The 24018-nt window shown below is 35.4% G+C and overlaps 2 protein-coding genes across 3 annotated transcripts in view; one reads left to right on the top strand and one right to left on the bottom strand.

The window, feature by feature from the left end:
• Positions 1-7747, bottom strand: part of LOC136026657 (26S proteasome regulatory subunit 6B) — a 28268-nt gene extending 20521 nt beyond the window's left edge. The window contains exon 1 of the mRNA XM_065703395.1: positions 7347-7747. Coding sequence (XP_065559467.1) covers positions 7347-7662 — 316 coding nt within the window. The 5' untranslated portion in view covers positions 7663-7747. The remainder of the gene's footprint in view (positions 1-7346) is intronic.
• Positions 7748-12792: 5045 nt separating this feature from the next.
• Positions 12793-24018, top strand: part of LOC136026655 (small ribosomal subunit protein uS9m-like) — a 507124-nt gene continuing 495898 nt past the window's right edge. For both annotated transcript variants that reach the window (XM_065703394.1, XM_065703393.1), the window contains exon 1: positions 12793-12908. In XM_065703394.1, the coding sequence (XP_065559466.1) occupies positions 12846-12908 (63 nt within the window). In that variant the 5' untranslated portion in view covers positions 12793-12845. The remainder of the gene's footprint in view (positions 12909-24018) is intronic.

The following is a 24018-nucleotide window of genomic DNA, read 5'->3' as shown; positions in this document are numbered from 1 at the left end:
TCCATTTTATGGCACGAGATCTTACTTCTAAAGTTACAATAATTTATGGATTATTGCTAGAATTGGTGACTACATCTGGTGATAAGTTTTTCCAACACAATGTACTAGTTGATAGAGGTAATAAATTCCATGATTGATGAAAGGCAAAAATCAAATCTTTCATATTAAGTTCTTTTAACTTTTTTCTATTAAATGGTCTTTAAATACCTGCTTTAGAAGTAAGCTGAAAATGCTAGGCTACACTTTTATCACATGTAGTCAAATTCAGACTAAGCAATCAAAACCAAAGGTCAATAGCTATACAATGAGCACAATAACAGTAGTGTGTGTACAAAAAACTGTTCGATCATGTAATATATTAGCAAAAATTGTCAAGAAATATTCAATGATTTAGACATGTTGCATTACAGGAGGGCTGGAGTACACAGGGGCCATATTACCACAAGTCCTCAAAAATCCTTCAAAAAGGACAAATGGCCAGATTGTATGAATGAAGAAATATTTTAAAGCTGTATACAGGACTATCAGAAGTGTTCATGGAGGAGGGGCTATTTTAAGAGAAAAAACTATATTTAAAACAATATTAAATAAGGATTAGTATCACTTGTATTTTATTAAGATGCTTCCTTCAGAAGAGTAGTAATTCTAGACTGTTATCTAGGTATTTTCAGGATAAAAACTATTATATTTGACAAAATCATCACATGAGTAATCTATTAGTACCACTTATATTTTATTAAGATGCTTTCTCCAGAAAAGTAGTACTACTAGACCAACCAATAATAAAAAGGGCATTGCTTCCCCCCCCCCCCCGTTGTGATGGATAAATACATAGCTCACTATATGCGCAATCCTATTATTCCTGCTGATTAACCAAAATTCTAGATAATAGGGAGGAAGAAGAGTTGTGCTTTCAGAAAACATTAGCTAGTTTCATTGTAAACTATATAGTGAATTACAGGCCATAGTTATCCATTAAAGGGAGGAGGAATGAAGCAATACACTTTTAGAATTGATATAAGTGTTTATGATTGCTTTGAGGCAGTTCTCAGAATTTCTAGTAATCATTTTGTAACCAAGAATAGAGTGTCACTTTAAGAGCTCAAAAAGAAAAGGATACATACCATTAGTATATTTCGGAAGAGCAAACAAAAGTCAATCCAGTTATGTGTTCACCTTCTATCTAGCTAAAGCAATAAAAAAAAAGTGTTAGTCAATCAAAACGCAGATGAGGAGATTTCTGCTATCTTAAAATATAATCCAATAATTTACCTTTAGCCAATTAATTATTTAAAATTTTAGTTTAGGGCTTGTTTCTATCCTGGGAAGTAGTTAAGTTTGGTGAATGAAACTTCCAGATATGATTCCAGGACCAAAAACATACCCTAGGAAGATACCACCTTTTTGGGTTTTTTTTTTCTTTGGGGCTTAGAAGACTGCAAACATGACAGGTTTATGCAAATCTGAATTTTGACAAAAAAAAACATTTTATTTTAACTTTGTGTTTTCAATTATTTTTCATTGGCTTTAATTTTGAAAATCTAATTCTTGTTATTTCAGTAGAATTTTATGCTGTATAAATACTTATTCATAAATTTAAGAATTCAATTTATCTTTACAACATTATAAATGAGGATTGAGCAAAAATGTGAGATTTAAAAAAAAAATTGTGTCTCTATTTGAGCAGAAGATCTGTTTTACCTTAAATTGCAGCTTGGAGTAATCTAAGGATTTACTCTTGTAGAGCTCCAGAGTTGATGATTTAAGTTGTATTCAAAATTCTTGAGTGACCAGGTGCTGTACACTGATCAATAATTGCTTCCCAGTTGATTTTACACTCCCTGGAGGACCACTCAGCATCAGGCGTTCATTTGAAGATGTCCACAGATTCAGCAGTAACAGTTTCTTCAGATAGTTTATTCCAACTATTGACGATTCTTTAAGAAAAGAATTGAGTTCGAACTTTGGATAGGGTAGACTACTTAACAAGTTTCCAGTGATGACCTCTATTCTTCAGTTTGGACCAACAGTGGGATATAATACTGGGAGTGTATTAGTTCTCATTAACTTTTAGGCTAAAGTGGCATCACCTCCATTTTTCCAGTATACAATTGTTGGGAGTTTCAGCTTTGGTAATTTTGCAGAGTAGGAAAGTTCCTGTATGCTGGATATCACTTTAGTCTCTGTGCATCTTTCAAAACTTTTTTAAAATAAGGGGAGGCTACAGCCATTCCAACTTCAATATTTTGGTGCTCAAATCCCTTATAAATAAGACAGATGATTTTATGCAAAAGAGTGGAAAGAGTATGCTTAATCAGCCTCATAGTTGACCTAACACCAGCAGCAGACTTCTTAGCATGAGTGCTGGATTTTAATTCATTATCAATAGTGACTCCAAGATCTTGCTCAGTATTAACAGATGAGAGCAGGTTGCCTGAGAAAAAATAAGAGCAACAAGGGTTTATTTTGCCAAAGTGAATGACATGGTATTTAGAAACATCAATTTTAAGAAGACAAGCCTCTGCACACTGATCAAGCAGGTAAAGATTACTTTGTAGAAGGGTAAGGATCTTGGCAGGACAAGGCTGGTCCAAGGAGCTTCAGGTAGTCAGCATAGAGAATTAGTTTACTGATGATAGTCGAAGGTGGATCACTGATGAAGACACTGAATAGTATGTGATTCAAAAGACCTTCCTGAGGAACTCTACTCAAAGCATGCTTAGAGGAAGAAAGCAGGGCTGCCACAGGTTTAAGTGGTGAAAATAGGGACTTGGGGACCTATTTTTAGTAAAAAAAGGGACCTCTCAAGGAATCATTCTGGATGCAAAATTGACCACAAAACTCAGTTTTCAGAAAGCTTTTGAAAGAAAAAGCAGTGACTACAACAGCAAATAATGCTTGAATAAGAAAAAACATGGGAGTGATCATTTGCAGACATCTCTCCATGATCAGAGGCCAAGTGATAATTAAGAAACCAACCACCTGAGAATCATCATTTCATAGGAGCTTTTTCCTTCTGAATGCTTTACTTTAGAACACAAAAATCAGATACAAAAATATGATGAAAGAGATAAGAATTTGGTAACTAGAACACAAAACCTGTTTGCTTCCATTTTTTGCACTGTCTACTGGAAAAGGGATGTGATAAGAAACTGTTTCTTTGACTATAACTGCTACTGGTTGTTCCATCTATCATAGCCTGTGCTAGCTGTATCTTGACCATGTCCTTAACAGTACTTGTTGAGCCAGTTCTTCAGTAACTCGTTTGTGGCCTGTTCCTTGAAACCTAACGGTTCTTTTATTTTCTTTAAGATAATTTTTCAAGAGCATGTCTGTCTTTTGTCTGTTTTTTCAAAGAGGTTTTAGCAAGCTGGTTATTCCTCAGCCATTCTCTTGCTTCCAGATCCTGCTGCTCTTTCTCAGCTTTTACCTTCAAGGTAGAAATCATAGCTCTTTTTAGTAGATTTAGACAGTTTTATCAGATCTTCAGTGACAGCAACATTTTGCACATGCCCTACAAATCTGCCAAACTTGTCTATCACACACAGTTTTGCATTCAAAGTTTGCCCATTCATTAAAACATCTTCTTTGCTGAGAAGTCGTCTGGAAAGGGAGAAACCTCACTTAATCCTGGTAGACCTATGTGAAATAATCAAAGCATTTTTATGACTTCAGGCAAGTTTGGATATTTTCCTCCCAGGATCCTGTTGTTCCACTTGTCTTCTATCCTTTCTGGCTCCAATGAAAGTCTGGGTAACTGGACTAAGTTAAATGTGTCAACTAGCAATCTTTTTTTGCATCACAACAGGTAGATTCCTGACAACATATAATAAACTATGAGCAGAAATTGGCTTTGAAAATTCATTGAGATGCAGAAAAGTCAACACTTTCACCAGCTGATTTCTGCCAACTTCATCAAGAGTCATCTTCCATAAATAGGGTCCAAGAGTTTCAGTTAAAAAATTAAGAGTTCTTAAGATACCACTGTATCTTAATAGAATTTACTTTCTTCTTCTGTTCAGCAATTCTGACATTCTGCAATAAAGTGCAGGAGTTCTTATGGCAGACAAGCAATGTATTGCAGATAGAACAGATAGAACACACATACAGTGTCCATCATCAGCTAAAAATTGATAATGGACACTGTATATGTGACCAAAATACTCAGTTAAAATTTTATATTTATTTCACTGTCAATTAAAACGTTTCATCCCTATTTTGAACTGTTATATTTTCATAGAGAACATTATGCCAACACAAAGAGACCTAGATGCATGCATCCACTTGCTGGATGGTGCTTGAAGATTTTAATTTGATACTTCAATGCTTTCTCCTGCAAAGTTATCACCAGAAGCCATGCAGATAGAGAATTTGGTACTCTGGTTGAAATCAAGCTGAAGTTGCATCACCAACTCTTTTCTATACAAAATGTATATTAGCCTATACATGCCTAATTGACAACACTGACAGCTGCCCTAAAATCAGTCTAGAGGGCATTAAAATGCATTGAAGAATTATATGGAGTCCTATATCCATCCTGTCTTCAGCAGTTTAACCTAAAGTCCTTAACTTATTGTCATAAACAGGGTAATGGTATACAAGCTTGTAAATTCTGGAATTATTATACCTCACCATTTTGAATTTCATTTTAATCCATCTGAGAGCTTTAAGGTCTTCCAGACCTGTAGTGCTCTTGGGTTGATGACTGTCAGTCAAACTTCCACTGCTTCTTCTCCTACTGTTTGTCAAGTTGGTTTTTGAAGGACTGGATGGAGGGAGCACTGACAGTTGAATCTTTCAGTTGATTTTAATGGTTTATGATTCTCCTTGAAAAGGATGTTTAGCATGTTTTAGATTGGGAGCTTGACTTTGGTAGCTTCTTGGAATGTCCTCTTATGTTGTGCTGGCTGGTACTGAGATTGCCACCAAAGATAGCTGACTTTTCATTCAGCAGCTTTTAAGTAAGCATCATATTGCTGCAAAAGCATCAGTAAACCAGAGTTGGTAGACTGAGATACCTGAGGCAGTCCTCATATGAGGTTGATGCTAGACTTTGTATGCATTTCGTTGCTTGTCTCTGTATGTTTTCAATGAGCCTCACATCTTGTCAATAAGAAGGACCAGCAAGACACATGCCAAAATTGAGATGGGGTCTGACAAGAGCCTTACATAGTTTCATAAATATAGATGCCTGTCTGCTGTTGATGGTTTGTTTTGGTAGTCCAAGACTAGAGCTTGCATGGGAGACAACATGATGGACATGGCTGTGAAATTTAAGTTTATCATCAATAATGACACCAAGATCCCTTTCTTCTGCTTTGTTCTCTAGTTGCTCTCTTATTTGGTGGTGGGGTTGTAGATTGTGTAGTTTGCCATTGGGTTATTGGGTCCAAAGTGTAAGACACAGCACTTTCCTACATTAAATTGGAGAAGCCAGTCTTGGGTCCAAACTTGTAGCTCATCTATGTTGCACTGGATACTCTGAGGGCATGCAATATTAAAGAGTTTGGCATCATCAGAGAACAGGTGCATGTCATTGTCAATATAGTTAAATATTGACAATGGCATGGCATTGTCAATTTATGGTTACTCTTAAAAGCTTTCCTTGAAATGACTAGGCAATAAGCTGAGGAACAAGTTCCTCTTTAATAGAGTTTAGTAGAGTTTTAGTATCTTTAGTAGAGGCTGTGGAATCTCCTTAGTGAAAACAAAAACAGTTATCTCTACTAGTGTAGATATGTTCAGGTTGTTGGTGGATGGGTAGCAAATTAGCAATGCTACTTTGCAATTTTCAAATTTGTTAGCAGGTTTTGTCTGAAAATGCTAATTTTATACTTGAAAATGCCTTTTACTCAAAGAAACACTGTCAAAACACAAGTTGTGTAGCTAAAGTACTGGAAGCTTTGGGAATTTTGTCAAATTGTGCTGGACTACTGGTAGCTTTGGAGATTTATCTATATCTGGATAGGAAGTGGCTAAACAAACCATGGCCTTCTTCTCTAGATGCCATAGATTATACCCATAAAATACCCTAAGGCTTGTTAAAGATCATCAAAGATCAGTGCTTAATACAGCCTATGGGGAATCACAAGATTAAAGGGTAAAATTATAGCAGTTCATATAACTGGCTTATCAAAGAAGTGAACATATCACTTGATACCTTTATTATGTTCCTTACAAATATAATAATCACTTCTAGGCTACCTTAAATTTAATCTTAAGCACTTTTTAACCTTACCTAACCTCCTTATAAATAATTTTAGCACTGAGAATAAGTAGTATTATTTTGTTGAAAACAGTGCAGAGAAAATATGAAAAGGCACCAAGTGGTATGGTTGCTTTATTGGTAAGTCAGTTATACAAACTGTCATAATTTTTTGAAAATTTGTCATTTTTAACAGGTAAAAAAGTGCTTGAATCACAGTTCAGGGTAGAAGCAATTATTATATTTATAAATTGCTTTAAAAAAGGCATCAAATGGAACATTCACTTTATAGGAAAGCTGGTTATATAAGCTGCTATAATTTTACCAATTAAAGATCTTCCAAAGAGATCATTTAGGCTCTGGATATACATTCCTGAGTTTCATTTGGTAAAATTCTAGCTTATTGACTTTTTGCTATCTTGGAAAGGGGTTAGGTTAGGAAAAATGAAACTTGCAGGGATGGGTCTAAAGGCTAAAGTATATCCTGGGAAGGTGTTTTGAAGTACCTACCTCTACTCCTTCTCTCTCTTTAGGGTCCTGAAATTTGATGACTTTTAAAAATGTGTGTTAGATAGATCTAAAATAGATCTTCTGCTTGAATGAAGTATAACAAAATTGTTTTCACCTTCACAAGTTTGCTCAATCCCAATTCATAAGGTTTTATAGATATGCAAATACATTTCCTAGGCTAAATTAAAAACAAAAAAAAAAACAAAAAAACATTGATATGGCTCAGAATTTGACTCAAATAACAGGAATTGTATTTTTCAGAACTAAAGGCAGAAAAAAAGCAACTGGTAACTGAAAATTAAGGTAAAATGTTGTTTTGTCAAAATTTCAAAAGATATAGACCTGTCATGTAGCCTAGGCAAATTCAGGGAGAAGGAGTGGAGGTTGTTACTTCAAAATACCTTCCTGGGATATACTTTAGTCTGTAGACCTATCCCTGAAAGTTTCATTTTCCTAACCTAACCCCTTTCTGAGATAGTCAAAAGACAATAAACTAAAATTTTACTTTTCATTCACCTATAGCCTAATTCAACTACTTTCCAAAATAGCAAAAAGCCCATACACTATAATATCAACACAATTTATCTTCAGGATCAAAGCAAGCTAGACTTATTTTCTAGATTGTGCCTACCTGTTGTACTTCCAACAATACCAGTATTTTGATCAACAGCTTCTAAGAATTGACCAATGACAAGGGGTACACTCTGAATTCTTTTTACTTCTTCTTGGGCATGTGCTAGTTCTTTCTTCAAATTTCTCTGCTCATCTTTGATGTATTCTTCCTGCACTCCTAAGAATTCTAGTTGCATCTGAAGCTTCTTGTACTTTGTGTACAAATCATCAGTTTCTACTTCATCATAGGCTGAACTACTAAGTCCAGTGACTGGTTTAGACTCTATTACTGTCTCTTCAACCTTTTCAGGCAAAATTATTCCTATTTCTTCCATTCTATATAGATTTTGACTACGTTAGTTTCGGAATATGCTTACTCACTATATTTAACTTGTTTATATTCACTGCTGATTGTGATGATTAGTCTAATTTAAAAACAGACAAGTGCCATCTGGCTGAATGTTACCCACTAAAGGATAGTGACAAATGTTCCTTCCTGTGGCATTAAAAAAACAGCACAATTGTTCTGAAGTGGTACTTGATTATTATAAAGAGGCACTTACTTCCCATGATAGTCGACTATTTCTTGCGTCTTTTTCGATGACCCTCGTGCGTTGTTGGAAGTGCGTTTTCCCGCTGCGTTGTTGGAAGCCGCTTTTCCGCAAAGCTTAACATTTGGGAACTACGGGCAATGTGGAGTGTGGAGCTCGCAAAACATCAGTAAAGTTAATAAAGATTGTTTCATTGATTTTGTATGTGTGTATTATGTTGTCAGTATTGTCATAACTTCTATTTATTATGTTTGTTGCGACAAGCTTGAAAGCTTAACGTATTTGGTATTAATAAATAAAATAAATAAAAAAGGGTATGTTAAGAACTTTAAATCCGAGAATTGAGAACAATAGTCATTCAACTATAGTTTTTATGGAGGTCTGAACGTCGGAAGTTTTCTTTTTTAGTCAGTAGTAAACGACTTTAAGAGTATCCTAAATAATATTGCAGATGACGCTGCGATCTTGGGCATGAGAGTAATTCCCTTTAAACCTATTATAATTCCAATATGTTTCCTTAAAATCTCACCTCTTTTCCCCAACCCTACACCCCCAAATATTTCTGTGTCTTCCTCTAAATTACTTGTAGTTACGATTTCCACGCTAAAGATATTTTCCATAAAGCTAATGCGTCCAACTCTTTCTTTAAGCTTTTGAATAAATTTAACGTCCCCCCCCCATCCCATTCTTTACAGATCTATAATTCCTTCGTCCGCCCACATCTTGAATATGCATGTTGAATTTGGGACGCTGGCATTACCTGTTATAAATCAGAAAAAATAGCCCAGAGAATAATCTTTAAAGATGTTAGGGCACCTCACTCGCTCCTTCTGAGAATGGACAAGCTGGAAACTCTTGAGCAAAGAAAAAAAAATGTTGTGCCTCCCTTTTGCGAAAAATGCAATAATAAACCTTCGTACGAAAAACATTTTCCCCGAAGACGCTCTCCATCCGGGCACCACTTGCCGCATACTGTTTCTAAACCTGTATTTATCTTTTCCCCATTCGTTGCTTAACTTCTGGGTATGAAAAACCCTTTGTCCCTATTGTATTGATAAAATAAGCTGCTGGTTTTCTGGTTTTTGGCACTGGTGATGCCTAAGTCTCATGTTCGTTTGATTCTTTTATTCCCTCCCCTTCGTTAATATGTCTCTTTTAAACCTATTCAACGCTAATTTTATCTCACTGTTTTTTAATTATTATTTAAGAATTAACGACGCTTCTTGACTATTAAGGTCCCTGCGTTGGTCCTGCAGTGCATTCCTGCAGCGTCATTTGATCTCTGGGTCCCGTATTACCAAGCTAAGGTCAAATCCACTGCGCCATCGCAGGACCTGTTTTTTAATTTTGATTTAGTTTTTACCTTTTTAACTCTTTGACATTTGCCGCCTAATTTTTTTTTTAGAAATGAATGGCTTTGCCTTTCTGATTTCGTTGTTATTGACATTGTTTAGCCAGTTGTTTAGTTGTCTTGCTATTTTTATGAAATATGTTTATGGTTTTATGACTCCGAAATGTAAATTAAGTCCTTCGGGTCTTGTCATAGACATTCTTTGAAATTAAATATTTTATCTTACTTAACCCTGAACGTGTACTTGTGGCCGGAACCAGGTGTCGGACCTTTCCTGGCATTAAGGATCTTCGAGACCTGATGGATCATTTAATGCGCTCTGCTGTCAGTGGAGTTTTAGGTAGAACCATAGAGTTGACAATCCATGATCGAACTGTCGTAATCCCACAATAGATTCAAGATCTACTTTAATCGGGCTCCACCATATTTTCTACTGCCCTCTCTGTTGTCTCTTTCAAGAGCTGAGGGGCTCAGTTATTACGATTTGGGAAGACAAGTACTCAGATAGGCTCCGTAAGACATGGCCCAATCATTTTGGTCGACGCTCCTTGATCGCGGTTACAGTGCATCTCTTGATACCACCCATTCATCGTATATCCATACTTAATATGTGATCATGCATATATACCCTTAGGACACTACGCAGACAAGTATTCTAAAACACCCATAGTACAGTGTTATGTAGTTACTTCACTGACAAAGTTTCGCACCCGTAAAGAAGGATTGTTCGAACCAAACCTAGGTAGTTTTGAACCTCAGAATGTGCATTAATTTCACTACGGTTTCTCAATGGTTTTTTGAGGGAAGAAAAGACCGCCTGTACTTTCTGCAGCCTCTGTTGAATATTGGTGTCTGAAGTTCCATAAGCACAAAATTGGGAGCCAAAGTAGGTGAAACTATAGATCAGAACCAACTGTACTTGATTTACAGTTAGTGAAAGAGAACCGGGGTGATTTAATGAGAAAAATTTTGTCTTTCCTGTACTAGATTTTAAACCAATTTGATCTGCCCAATTCACCACCTATATGGGTTAAGTTTTTGCTTGAGAAGATATCCATTATTTCTAACAAAATATGGAATTCAATTATTAGAATTCGCCATTCGCTTAATTAACTGTTGTGTGAATGTTGGCCGTTGCCAGTACTTAATCTGCACTTAGATCTTGGCAGCAGGGTTTCCAAAGGGACACTTTTAGTGCTTTTTTGACAATTTTTCACTCTGGGTGACACCGTGTCACTATTGAGCAAAAAAGGCAACTTTTTGAAAAAAGGACACTTTTGGCATTTTTTCAAAATCAATACCATATTTATTTATTTTCAGTTTTTTCTTAACTACAACGGCTTTCGATTTATGCTTTGTGCTTTTCAGGTTCGTTTTCGTCTTAGGGATTTTTTTTATCGTATCTGCAATACTTTGTTTTCGTAAGTGCGAAAATTTAAACGTGGTGAAACATATGACTTGCTCAAGAGGGTTTAGAAGAAGTTTTTTTTTGAAAAAAAAAAAAAAAAACTGGAGCAAGCATATAACTGCTGTTAAGTAAAAACTTAAGGTGTTTAATGACTTGTAGTCTACAGGAGTATGCAGAGGTGCGGCCTGGATAGCAGTTAGTAGCCAAGTATCTGTTCCTCATTTGATTTGCTGCTGCTTAATTATTTTTTGGACGAGGGTGAACCTCAACAGGTTCTTCCCAAAGTCAACCTAATACACACGATTTTTGTTTTTTGCGTCTTTTTTGAGGGGAGGGGACCCGATCCAAACACTTAATAAAAAAAACTATGCGGCTTTTGTGTGTGTTTTTTAGGTCAACTTCACGAAATTTTCAAGTATGCTTGAAAATTTTCAAGTATACTTAAAAATCCCACTCAAGTTCTCACGCCGTATGACCGGGGGACCTATCTAAACTTTCAAATATACTGGAAGAAGGAGCAGGCTCTCACACCGTGTGACCGGGGGACCTATCTAAACTTTCAAATATACTGAAAAAATATGGTTCTCAGGCCGTGTGGCTTGGGGGGGACCTATTCAAAATTTCAAATATACTAGAAATTTGAGGAGGTTCTCAAGCTAGAAAAAGGGCCCGGCAACTGGAGCCTCTTGGAGCGCCCTCTGGATGCTTTTTGGGCCCCTACGGTCGCTCTAGGTCGTCTTAGGTCGACCTGAGAATTGTCTAGGACCTTATTGGGTCCTTTTTTCTAGGTTTTTCGGTTTGGTCCATCTTGAGTCGCGAAGATGGCAAAGGCCTAGCGCAAAATATTTGGGATTTGCTTAGACATTTGTTTTGCACCATTCTGCTTTTGGTGAAAAGGATTGCGATTAAATAAACCTTTCCATTGTCTTTTATAGACGCCATCGACCTTTTCTCAGAAGAAAGAGGGTGGGCAGAGAGAAACGGATTTTCCTAAAAAAACCATAGCTATTCTTGACACCCAAAATCCCTTTTCATTGGTTTTTTGTGCTTTTTCTTTTTTATTTCAACATTTTACTGAGTACATGTGATATTTGTCTTGTCACTATTTGCAAAGAATTTGACATTTCTTTGTTTTTGAAGAATAAATTAGCTTTATACAGAACAAGTGGTATTTGTCTTGTTATTATTTCTCTCCTTATCAAGTTTGATCTTTTAGTTAATTGATCTCATGAATACATTAACGTTTTCATGAAATAACGCTGTGGTTGTGTATTTTTGTGAGATTAGCGTTACCAAACGCGTTGGCAAAATCCAGGTGAAAAGGATGTGAAGCACGTTCCAAGCCAAGCGCGTTTCACCCGCTTTTCGATATCACTCTGCGGGAAATGGTCGGCAAAATTTTGCTTAAGATCTGATATGCTACTGAAGGAAAAGAGGGAGCGAGGGCAATTTAGTCGTGTCGGCAGCGACAGACGTCGTATCTGTGGTCTGCTGGCGCGAATCTTTTAAGCCCTGTCTTCATTATGGCGTTTTCCGGCCGAGACGGCATGGGCGGCTCATAGTGAAGACAGGTTTTATCGCCGTTTTCGTTTTCTTGCCATACAGAGTGAACATTTTGAATTAAAATGTAAAAACTAAACAACACATTTTTTCATTCATCTTAATTGTACTTCATCTTTTCTTTACGTTCCTATAACACCGCGCACGCAGCACAAATGATTCAGAATCTTCTGCAGTTCTTGAAATAAGACGCTTTCGAATTTTGTTGCCAAAAACAACGAAAATGAAATCTGTCGTCCAAAAAGCGGCAAAGGCTTGTTAAAAAACAAGGCTTTACTGAGCTTTCGGAAGAATAATAACTAGTACAACCGAAGGTTCGATAGAACCCAAGAAATGGTACTGAATTATTTTTCTTCTTCCACTTTTCTTCTTATTAGGTGATTTGAGGTTTTACACGGGATTTTACTTATTTGAAGAACCGCTTTGCTTTTAATTGAAAAAAAAAGAACGTAATTCTAGCCCTGGAGTTGCGAGAAAACCATTTAAAGCCTTTTTTTTATCAACTTTTAAAGTATATTGGTTAATTTTCTAGAAGGACACTAAAATTATCCCTTTTTGCTGAATTTGACACTTTAGCTTCAAAAACATATGGCAACCGTGCCTAGCGGAAGATTTAAATATTAATTGCATTGCCCTTTATTTTCGGGCATGGCACTTCAAAAATCTGCACTTAATAGATCCCTTTTCAAGGTTAAAAACCTATTAAGCTCCGTAAGTAATTTGAAAATAACTAAGAAACAGAAATTAGTGTAATCAGTGAAAAAAGTTGCATCATTTGCTTAGGTTGTTAATAAGACAAGGCCTATCATGTTTCCCTCCATTTTTGTCCTCCTTGTTCCACTTAGAAGTGCCCATAGGCTAGACCATGTCCTAATTTTTCGGGTAAAATTCTAGTTGATTGACTTATTGCTATCTTGGAAAGGGTTTAGGTTAGGAAAATGAAACTTTCAGGTATGGGTCTACAGGCTAAAGTATGTCCCAGGAAGGTATTTTGAAGTACCCACCTCCACTCCTTCTCCCTCTAGAGGGCCCCGAAATTCACCCACATGACAGGTCTATACCTATTGATATTTTGACAAAACAACATTTTACCTTAATTTTCAGTTACCAGTTGCTTTTTCTCTGCCTTTAGTTCTGAAAATGCAATTCCTGTTATTTGAGTAGAATTCTGAGCCATATCATTGTTTTTTGTTTTTTTTTCTTCAAAATTTAGGAAATGTATTTACATAGGGTAAGACGACCGGTACTCGGTCACTTTGTTCACTCTTCACACTTTTTGACATTCAATCTACTATAACTACTTTATTATACCACCTAGAAATTTGATTTTTCTACAGTTAAAATTGTCTCTGTTTTTTGAACAAGTAGGTCATTAATTTGAATAGTTTTGCTTATACAGCGCTACATATTTTTGAATTTAGCAAAAGCTATCAGTTCAGCTAATACTCGTCATATAGTTTCTCCTATTGACAAAGATATTACGCAATAATACAGTATTTAAGTCAGAGCCTTGCTATTTCTCGGTCACTTCCAAAAAACCCGTTTAGACATTCTTTGCTGAGATCTATGACTCAGGCCCTTTGTCTGGTTATTAGACATTTTAATGTTTTGAAATTTGTTATTTCAAATTGGATTTTCAGAGCGAAAATAGTGGATCCAGGATTTTCTTTGGGGGGATGGGGCACATAATAGGTGCTTTGATAAACTTGCGAACAAGAAATACCTGCAATTAAAAGGGAATCTTGACAATTATGCATCATACATAGGCCTAGGTAGTGGAAATGGTCTAAAGTGGTAAGGAGTTTGGCCTTTATTTTAATACAACTGGTTATATTTAATACATTATTTAATACAAACTGTTCAAACTGCTCAATGCATCAGCTCTTTGTCTCAATACATATTAATTTTTAAAAGGTTAATTATTTTTGGATAAATTTGAGAAATATGTTATTTTAAATTGGATTTTTAGAGAAAAAATAGTGGATTCAGGAATTTTTTTTGGGCGGGGGGGCGCATAATAGGCTGCTTGGATAAACAAAGAAAGGTACTACCCAAAGAAATACCCTCAATTTAAAGGGAGCCTCAACAATTGTGAGTCGTGGTAGGCAGTGGAAATGGTCGTAAATTTAATCTAAAATCGGGTGAGGGATAAAGTTCAAATAAATCTGTTGAAAGTAAGATGGTATAAAAATGTTGATACAAAAAATTAGTGACAAAGTTATTATGCAATAATACATATTCTCGTCCTGTCAGTCCCCGCTGTTATCTTGGCTATGACTCAGGCTCTTTGTCTCGTTAATATTTAAAATCAGTATTAAAATGCGATTCTTTTGATGTAGCTATTGGTATCAAAATTCCATTTTTTAGAGTTTTGGTTTCTATTGAGCCGGGTCGCTCCTTACTACAGTTCGTTACCACAAACTGTTTGATTAGACATTTTCATGTCTTGAAATTTGCTATTTAAAATTGGATTTTCCGAGAAAAAATAGTGGATCCAGGATTTTCTTTGGAGGGGGGAGGGGGCGCATAATAGGTTGCTTGGATAAACTTGCAAACAAAGAAATACCCACAATTTAAAAATAACATTGACAATTATGCGTTGTAGGTAGGTAGTTGAAATGGTCTAAAGTACTCAAGTTTCGCCTTTATTTTAATGTTTTAGGATGAAAAGAGGAGGTGATATGTCATATAATGCAGGGCTTTAATTGGATGAAAATAGGCAGTAAAGTGGCCACCATTTCCTCACAAAAATTCAAAACTTAAATTAATAATTTTTGCACTTCTCATACAATTACTTTCTATTATACAAATCCCCTAAAAAACAACTAGGTTATGTTGTAAAAGCCACCCCTCTTGGCAAAAAAAAAAGCAACACAAAAAACCAAAACAGACTGCCAAAAAAGTAATGATAGGCCTATCAATTTCTTTTTCTCGGTGCCAAGACTCAAAAACAAAATTTTTTGACAGTAAAAAGAACTAAATATTTTCCTTTTCAGTCCCATTGTGACAGCACAATCCTGAAATATCATTTTGACAGCCTAAAGAAGTTAGGATTTTAGATTTCTCCTCCTTGTTATTATGAAATGAAGATTTTCGCCTTGCAGTTGGTGCGCTGGATTCGGGATTCTTCGTCTGAGAGGACGCGGGTTCGAGTCCCAGTGTATCCAATTCTTCAGTTTGGGACGGGGGTCAGTGGTGTGACTCTGTAAGCTTAGCCAGAGTCGACCCAGCTCTAAATGGGTACCTGGAGAAATCTGGGGAAGGTAAACAGGAAGGGTGTGCGAAAGCACAGGATGGCTGGCCCCCAACCCCCCATTGCACTTCCTGGCTGAAGGGCCAAGAAACGGAGATCAGCACCGCTGGTACGGACTGTAAAGTCTAATGGCGTATCCTTTACCTTTACCTTTACCTTACTTTTTGGCGGTATGTGACATTAGTAGAATCTAACAAAGACCACAAAAAGTGACTAAAGTTTTGTTTCAAACTTTTTTTCAAAAAGAAACGGTCTTAATATTGAAAAATTTGTGAAAAACTCAACTATTAAAAATCAATTACAGAGAAAATTTACTTTCGTCCTGACCAAAACCAGAGCAAGCAGTCCCAACCACAAATTCAACACCATGTCATGGGGGTGCGCCCCTCGCCCTTATTGGATCCGCCCCTGTTCAGATTGAAAAATCTAGATGTTATTTGAAGACTGGGCTGCTTTGAGGTGAAGATGCTTACATGAATGAATTTCAGATGCTTAAACCAAAATTAATATATCTTAAAACCATATAACATGTATATGAAAGGGATTGTCCTTCCCTCAACGCCCCGCTCTTTATGGTTAAACTTTGTATAAGAATTCTAGCAAATTCCCCTGTTTTAAAATTTCTCATGAGAAATTTACCCCCTAGAAACTTGCCTCACATGGGAAATTCTCCCCGTGAAAAATTTCACTAGCAGAAAATCTCCCTACTCAAAAAATGTATGTATACTTCCCTATAATAGACAACGTAGGCAAAAAGGCAAATTTTGTAACTTAGACCAATTCCCAGGAGGATCGGGGTATCTTGAAAGGTATAATTGTTTGGCTTTTCAACTATTCTGAACAGAATAATACTTCTATTACTAACAAATTACCGCAGCACCAAGCCGCCTTAGGTCGACACGGCTAAGCTCAGTCCTCTTCCATCCCAATCTATTCAAAGCTTCCCTCTTTACACTCTCCCAGAAAATTCCCATTTCATTTAAATATGTCGTTATGAAATCTCCCACCCCACTCGCAGATGACCAGCTTTCTGTTTAGCCCTAGACGGTCGGTCAAAAATAACAATCTTCGGTAATATGTCATCCTTCTTCCGCAAAGCGTGCCCTAGCCATCTTAATCTTTCATTACAGCCATAGAAAGCAGGATAATATTCTCGAAATTTTGATTGGACCATTCTTATAAAAAAAATTCTAGGGTTGGATTTCTTCCAGAATTTTTTTTTGCATAAGCTACGATTCCACCTCAAAATAGCCTACTCCTTTTGCATACTTATATTTGAAGAAATACCTGTTTTCACTTAAGTTATGACCCTTTTTAAGATCACGAGGGACCCCAATGTGTGGCAAATATTTTCGGGAAATCCCCCTCTCCCCAATGAAAAATTTCTCTCACAGAAATTTTCTCTATTGAAAATTTTATGAAGAACTTAAAGTCAAAAGTGATTGGAGATCTATGAGTCATGGAAGTAATTTCTGGGTGTAAATACTCCCCCCCCCCGAACAGAAAATAGAATCATTGTTTAAACACTTTCAGAAACGCTTAGGCTTATTAGCCTATTAGGAGCAACCCCCCTATAAGGGAGCAATTTGGAGCAACCCCCCTCACATAATATGCTAATATATGTTCGTTTTAAAATCCAATGTTGGTCCTTACTTCCTTTTGAAAAAAATTGTTCTCCGTTCTCTCTTTCAAATTGTAAGTTTGAATTGCAATCGCTAAAATTTAATTAATTACTCAGACAACACTAAAATTAAAAAAGATTGTTTTCAGTTGCTAGCCAGCAAAACAAATGAATTTATAATGAGATCTATAACTCAGTAGAATGAACGGGAATGACAACGAGCTATTGTTAATCTGTTTCATTTCAAGAGGTCTACGATCACTTAGATAAACTTGCGAACAAAGAAATACCCGCAATTTAAAGCGAACCTCGACAATTATGCGTCGTAGGTATTGGAAATGGTCTGAAGTGCTAAACGAGTTTCGCCTTTATTTTAATGTTTTAGGATGAACAGAGGAGGTGATATGTTATATAATGCAGATCTTTAATTGGATGAAAATAGGCAGTAAAGTGGCCACCATTTCCTCACAAAAATCCGAAACTTAAATTAATAATTTTTGTACTTCTCATGCATTTACTTTCTATTATACAAATCCCCTAAAAAACAACTAGGCTCTGTTTTAAAAGCCACACACTTCACACGAAAGCAAACCCAAAAATCCAAAACAGACTGCCAAAAAAGTAATGATAGGCCTATCAATTTCTTTGCCTCAGTGCCATAGCAAGACTCGAAAACAAATTTTTGACAATAAAAAGAAGAAAATATTTTGCTTTTCAGTCCCGTTGTGACAGCACAATCCTGAAATATCATTTTGACAGCCTAAAGAAGTTAGGATTTTAAATTTCTCCTTGTTATTACGAAATGAAGATTTTTGCCTCGCAGTTGGGTTTTGCGGTAATACGCAAAACCCGCAAATTTAATTAAAGACTTTTTGAGGGTATACAACAATAGTGAAATCTAACAGAGACCATACAGAGTGATTAATATCTTGTTTCAAACTTGTTTACAAAAAGAAACAGTCTTAATATTGACAAATTTATGAAAAACTCAACTATTAAAAATCAATTTAAAAAAAAAATCACTTTCGTCCAGATCCAAACTAGAGCAAGCAGTTCCAACCACAGATCCAACACCATGGCATGGGGGTTGCACCCCCGTAACCTCCTTGGATCCGCCCCTGTTCAGATTGAAAGATATAGCTCTCATTTGAAGACTGAGCAGCTTTGAGGCGAGGAGGCTTACATGAATAAACTTCAGAAGTTTGACTTTCTCTCAGCTCCATTTTTTAAAACAGTAAAAAAAAACTTTAACGTAAAGAGTGGGGTGTTGAGCAGGGAACAGCCCCTTTCATGTACGGAGTAATTTCTATTCGTTTTAAGTTTTAATGTCGCTCCTTACTTTCAGTTAAAAATAACTTATTTTTATTTAATTTCTGAACGTTTTTGAATTAATGCATGTTTTGGTTTTGGCTCTCCGCACATGAATAATTAGAACAAATTTGCATATTAATTTATATTTTTGGCTAAATGATTTTCTCATAGTTTTGATTGGACTATTCTGAGAAGAAAGGAGCGGGGGAGTAGACCTAGTTACCCTCCAGTTTTTTGGTTACTTAAAAAGGCAACTAGAACTTTTAATTTTACGAACATTTTTATTAGTAAAATATTCGTAACTTACGAATTAACTTACGAAACGAGCTTCTATATTCGTATACGTATATGAGGGGGTTCGCCCACTCGTCAATACCTCTCTCTTTACACTAAAGCTTAAATTTTGTCCCAATTCCTTAAAAATGACCCCTGAATCACAAAGGCCGTAGAATAAATAGTTGATTACTTTAGCGTAAAGAGCAAGGTATTAGGAGAAAGTGAACCCCTCATGTGCGTAATAATTTTACATTTTAAGACATTAATTAATTTTACATTATTTTGAAGTAATTAATTTTACAATTTTACGTTTACATTTACAATTTAACATAAACATTTTAAGTTTTAATGCTGGTCCTTACTTTCAGTTGAAACAACTTTTTCATATTTATTTTTTCTTTTTTAATGCAAAAAATCCTTCATGGAAATTTTCTTCCATCATGAAAAATTACTCCAAGGTAAGTTCGCGTGGGAGGGAGCCTAGGTGTCCTCCGATATTTTTGGTCACTTAATTCCGTTAGAATTTAATTTCCGTTAGAATGAGCCCTCTCGCAACATTCTAGGACTTCTGGGTCGATACGATCACCCCTGGGGAAAAAAAAGAGAAACACGCGTCCGTGATCTGTCTTGTGGCAAAATATACAAAATTCCACATTTTGTAGGTAGGAGCTTGAAACTTCTTCTGTAGGGTTTTCTGATACGCTAAATCTGATGATTTGATTTTCGTTAAGATTCTATGACTTTTAAGTGGTACTTCCCCCTATTTTCTAAAATAAAGTAAATTTTCTCAAACTCGTAACTTTTGATGGGTAAGTCTAAACTTGATAAAACTTATGTATTTAAAATCAGCATTAAAATGCAATTCTTTTGATGTAACTATTGTTATAAAAATTCAGTTTTTTAGTTTCGGCTACTATTTAGAGACGTATTAAAAATACATTTGTTTTTTAAGGTTTCTTTTTGCAACCCCTCCCCCCAGCAAGCCTTAAATGGTATTAAAGTTAAAATAAACCAACCCAAGTTTTTTTTAAACTTTTAAGACTTCTAAATTGCATTTTGAGATCCGATGACAGGTTATGGTTTTAAACCGACAAGACCGGAAAGATAACGAATAAAGTTTGTGCGTAATGTATCAAGAAATAATAAATATTAGGGTGGCATTTCGGGTTTGGTCAAAGCACCTGCTATTGAAAGTTGTGAGAGAATTAATAGTAGATCTGAAAACGCTTTGACTGTGTAATTGTTTTGAATATGGGAAGCAATTAATTTTGGGTTTACTCCCAAAGCAATTAATTTACGTGCACGGAATAGTTCGTACAGTCGAGAAAATACTAGGGAAATTATTGAAGAAAAATTATCGTTAATACAAGAAAGTTAGAGAGATCTGGAGTGCGTGTTGATGGGGGATTTTAATGCGAATACCGCCATATTTTGATTTGAATTGCAAGTTAATTAAATTAAAAAAAACTATTTTTTAGTAACTGAAAGTAAGGAGCCACATTAAAAGTTAAAACGAGCAGAAATTAGTCCGTGAATAACAGGGGCTGTTCCCTTCTCAACGCCCCGCTCTTTACGCTAAAGTTTGACTCTTTCTCTCAATTCTGCTTTATTAAACAGTAAAAAACTTTAGCGTAAAGAGCGGGGCGTTGAGGAGGAAAAGTCTCTTTCATATACGGAGTAATTTCTGTTCGTTTTAAGTTTTAATGTCGATCCTTACTTACCGTTAAAAAAACTTGTTTTTTTGTATTTAATTTCTGGACGTTTTTGAATTAATGCATTTTTTGATCTTGGCTCTCCGCACATAAATAATTAAAACGAAATTTGCATATTAATTAATTGCAATTAATCGGAAGATTTTGAGAAAAAAGAAGCGAAGGAGAAGGCCTAGTTGCCCTCCAAGTTTTTGACTACTCAAAAAAGCAACTAGAACTTTTAATTTTTTACAAACGTTTTCATTGGTAAAAAATATACGTAACTTACGAATTAACTTACGTAACAAACTTCTATATTCGTATGTTTTAATTGCGTATATGAGGGGGTTCAACACTCGTCGATACCTTGCTCTTTACACTAAAGCTTAGATTGTGTCCCAATTCCTTAAGAATGACCTCTGAAACACAAAGGCCGTAGAATAAATAGTTGAAATTACTAAAAATACTTTAGCGGAAAGAGTGAGGTATAACGAGGTTTTAATGCTGCTCCTTATAGACATATCTTTGCATGAGCCCCTCAACGAAATACAAAGTGATGAAATAATGCATGCAAAATTCAAAGGTGAAAAGTACAATATATGGAAAACAACCGACATTGCTACAAAGTACCCTTTGCTCTGGGATAAAGCGCAGTTCTACGTTATTGCTTTTCCTACGTCTTATCTTGTTGAAGCGGCATTTAGTCGTGTTTCTCAAATGTTATCAAAAGATCGCAATAGACTTGACATTGTGAAAAGGGGTGATCTTCGACTATCATTAACATCAATATAACCAAATATAAATAAACTCGCCGAGAAGAATCGACCACTGGGATCTCATTGAATATTAAATTAAAAAAAAAAAAAATTTGTAACGGTAAGTAAGGAGCGACATTAAAACTTAAAACGAACAGAAATTACTCCGCATATGAAAGGGCCTTTTCTCCTCAATGCCTCGCTCTTTACGCTGAAGTTTGACCCTTTCTCTTAACTCTACTTTTTAAAACAGTAAGAAACCTTAGCGTAAAGAGCGGGGCGTTGAGGAGGAAAAGTCCCTTTCATATACGGAGTAATTTCTGTTCGTTTTAAGTTTTAATGTCGCTCCTTACTTTCATTTCAAAAAACTTATTTTTTTTATTTAATTTCTGAAAGTTTTGAATTGATGCATGTCTGAATTTGGCTCTCCATACATAAATTATTAAAATATAATTTGCATATTAATTTTTTTTTGCTAAATGGCTTTCTCTTAGTTTTGATCAGACGATTTTGAGAAATGAGGGGTGGGGAAGGAGGCCTAGTTGCCCTCCAATTTTTCGGTTACTTAAAAAGGCAACTAGAACTTTTAATTTTTAACGAACGTTTTTATTTGTAAAACATATACGTAACTTAAAAATTAACTTACGTAACAAACTTTTATATTCTTATATTTTTGATTATATATATGAGGGGATTTGTCCCCTCGTTAATACCTCGCTCTTCACACTAAATCTTAAGTTTTGTCCCAATTCTTTAAGAATAACCCCTGAATCAGAAAGGCCGTAGAATAAATAGTTGAAATTACTAAAAATAATTTAGCATAAAGAGCGAAGTATTTATCTCCTCCTAAATACCTCGCTCTTTGTGCTAAAGTATTTTTAGAACCCCTAATATGCGTAATAATCTCTGTTCGTTTTAAGTTTTAATGCTTCTCCTTACTTTCAATTGAAAAAAAAATTTCATGTTTATATTTTCATTGTTGTTTTTTTTTAATAGTAATGCTAGAAAATAATGCGCCATTTTCATTGAATTTCTCTTCTCCAATGAAATATTCCTCCAAGGAAAGATCCTCCTTTATAGCCCCCTCCCCTGAACCCCACACCTAAACCAAAAAAATTCCCCTGAAAATGTCGGTACACTTCCCAATAACCATTACCCAATAACATTGGTCAAAGTTTGTAACTTGCAGCCCCTCCCCAAAGACGTAGATATGGTAAGTCATCCCCAAAGACATAGTTATTATGGTTTTCGACTATGCGGAACAAAATGGCTATCTCAAAATTTTTATCCGTTGACTTTGGGAGAAAAATGAGCGTGGAAGGGGGCCTAGATTCCCTCCGATTTTTTTTTTTGGTTGCTTAAAAAGTAACCAAAAATGTTTTTTTTTTAAATAATGCTGTAAAATCCAGCAACTCTTCATGAAAATGCTCTTCCCTGTGGTAAATTCACCCATAGAAACATCCTCTCACGTATCCCACTTCCCCTGACCATAAAATTTTTTATACATTAAACGTTGGATCTCACACGTTTTATACTTTAAACGTCTTTGTGTTGGAGAAATTTTTGGAGGGAGGGGACTGTTTTTCTAACTTGTTTTTCTAAGAAAAATTTTTTCTAGCTTGTAAAAATGAATAGAAAAATATACATATATATATATATATATATATATATATATATATATATATATATATATATATATATATGTATATATATATATATATATATATATATATATATATATATATATATATATCGGATTTTCTGATTTTCCGATTTCCCGAAAATATTTGTCGCACGTTGGGATCCCTCATGATCTTAAAAAGGATCACAACTTAAGTGAAAACAGATCTTTCTTCAAATATAAGTATGCTACAAGAGTAGCCTATGTTTGAGTTGGAATCGTAGCCTATGCAAAAAAAAATATGGAAGGAATTAACAGCTAGAATTTTTTTATCAGAATGTTTCAATCCAAAATTTGAGATAGCATCCTGCTTTCTATGGCTGTAATGAGAGAAAGGTTAAGATGGCTAGGGCACGCTTTGTGGAAAAAGGATGAATTATTACCAAATACAGTCCTTTTTGGCTGGCCGTCTAGGGCTAAACAGAAAGCTGGTCATCCGCGGTTGGTGTGGGAGGATTTCATGAAGAAATATGGGGATTCATGGGGAATATGGGGAGGATTTATATATATATATATATATATATATATATATATATATATATATATATATATATATATATATATATATATATATATATATATATATATATATATATATATATATATATATAGCAGGCACGTACGCAAGAAATTTTTTTTCGGGGGGGGGGAACCTCGAAACAACAGATATAAAGTAGCAATTTTTTATTTAGTAATGCAAAAAGCACGTATATCGGAAAATACAGATTAACTTTAATTTGTAGTATTGTAGCGGATGGGGGGAAGAAGACTGGAGCCTCAAAAGTACGTTTTAGGCTCAGGTTGTGTTCATAGCGATTTAGAATCAGTGATTAATCTATTATATCCCACTGAAAGGGAAATTTTAGGGTTAACAGTGCGATATGGGTGTTGCAGGGGGTAGTTCTCCTAATGCAAAAACGTAGATTTTAATGAAAAATAATAGTTTACAAAATTGATCCATAAAAGCTGTACTTTATCCTGAAAAGGGGGGATAAACGCCCTAGTATCAAGGATAATTCTATTTTGCCGTGGAAAGCAAACTCTCTTTACAAAAAAACAACAACAGTACAATTGCTAATTACTTCAAAGAGGGTAAAAAGTTGGACAGAAAACGTATTAATAATTGGGCAGTGGACTTGACCGGATAATTGCATGCTGTAAAATCCCCCAAAAAAGGCTTCACAAATGTATCTAATTCTTAATAAACGTCCTATTTTTGCCAGAAATCGCAAG

The sequence above is a fragment of the Artemia franciscana genome, chromosome 4, assembly GCF_032884065.1.
Source record: "Artemia franciscana chromosome 4, ASM3288406v1, whole genome shotgun sequence".
NCBI lineage: Eukaryota > Metazoa > Arthropoda > Branchiopoda > Anostraca > Artemiidae > Artemia > Artemia franciscana.
The sequence above is the reverse complement of the archived record's forward strand: the minus strand, read 5'-3'. Positions and strand labels throughout refer to the sequence as shown.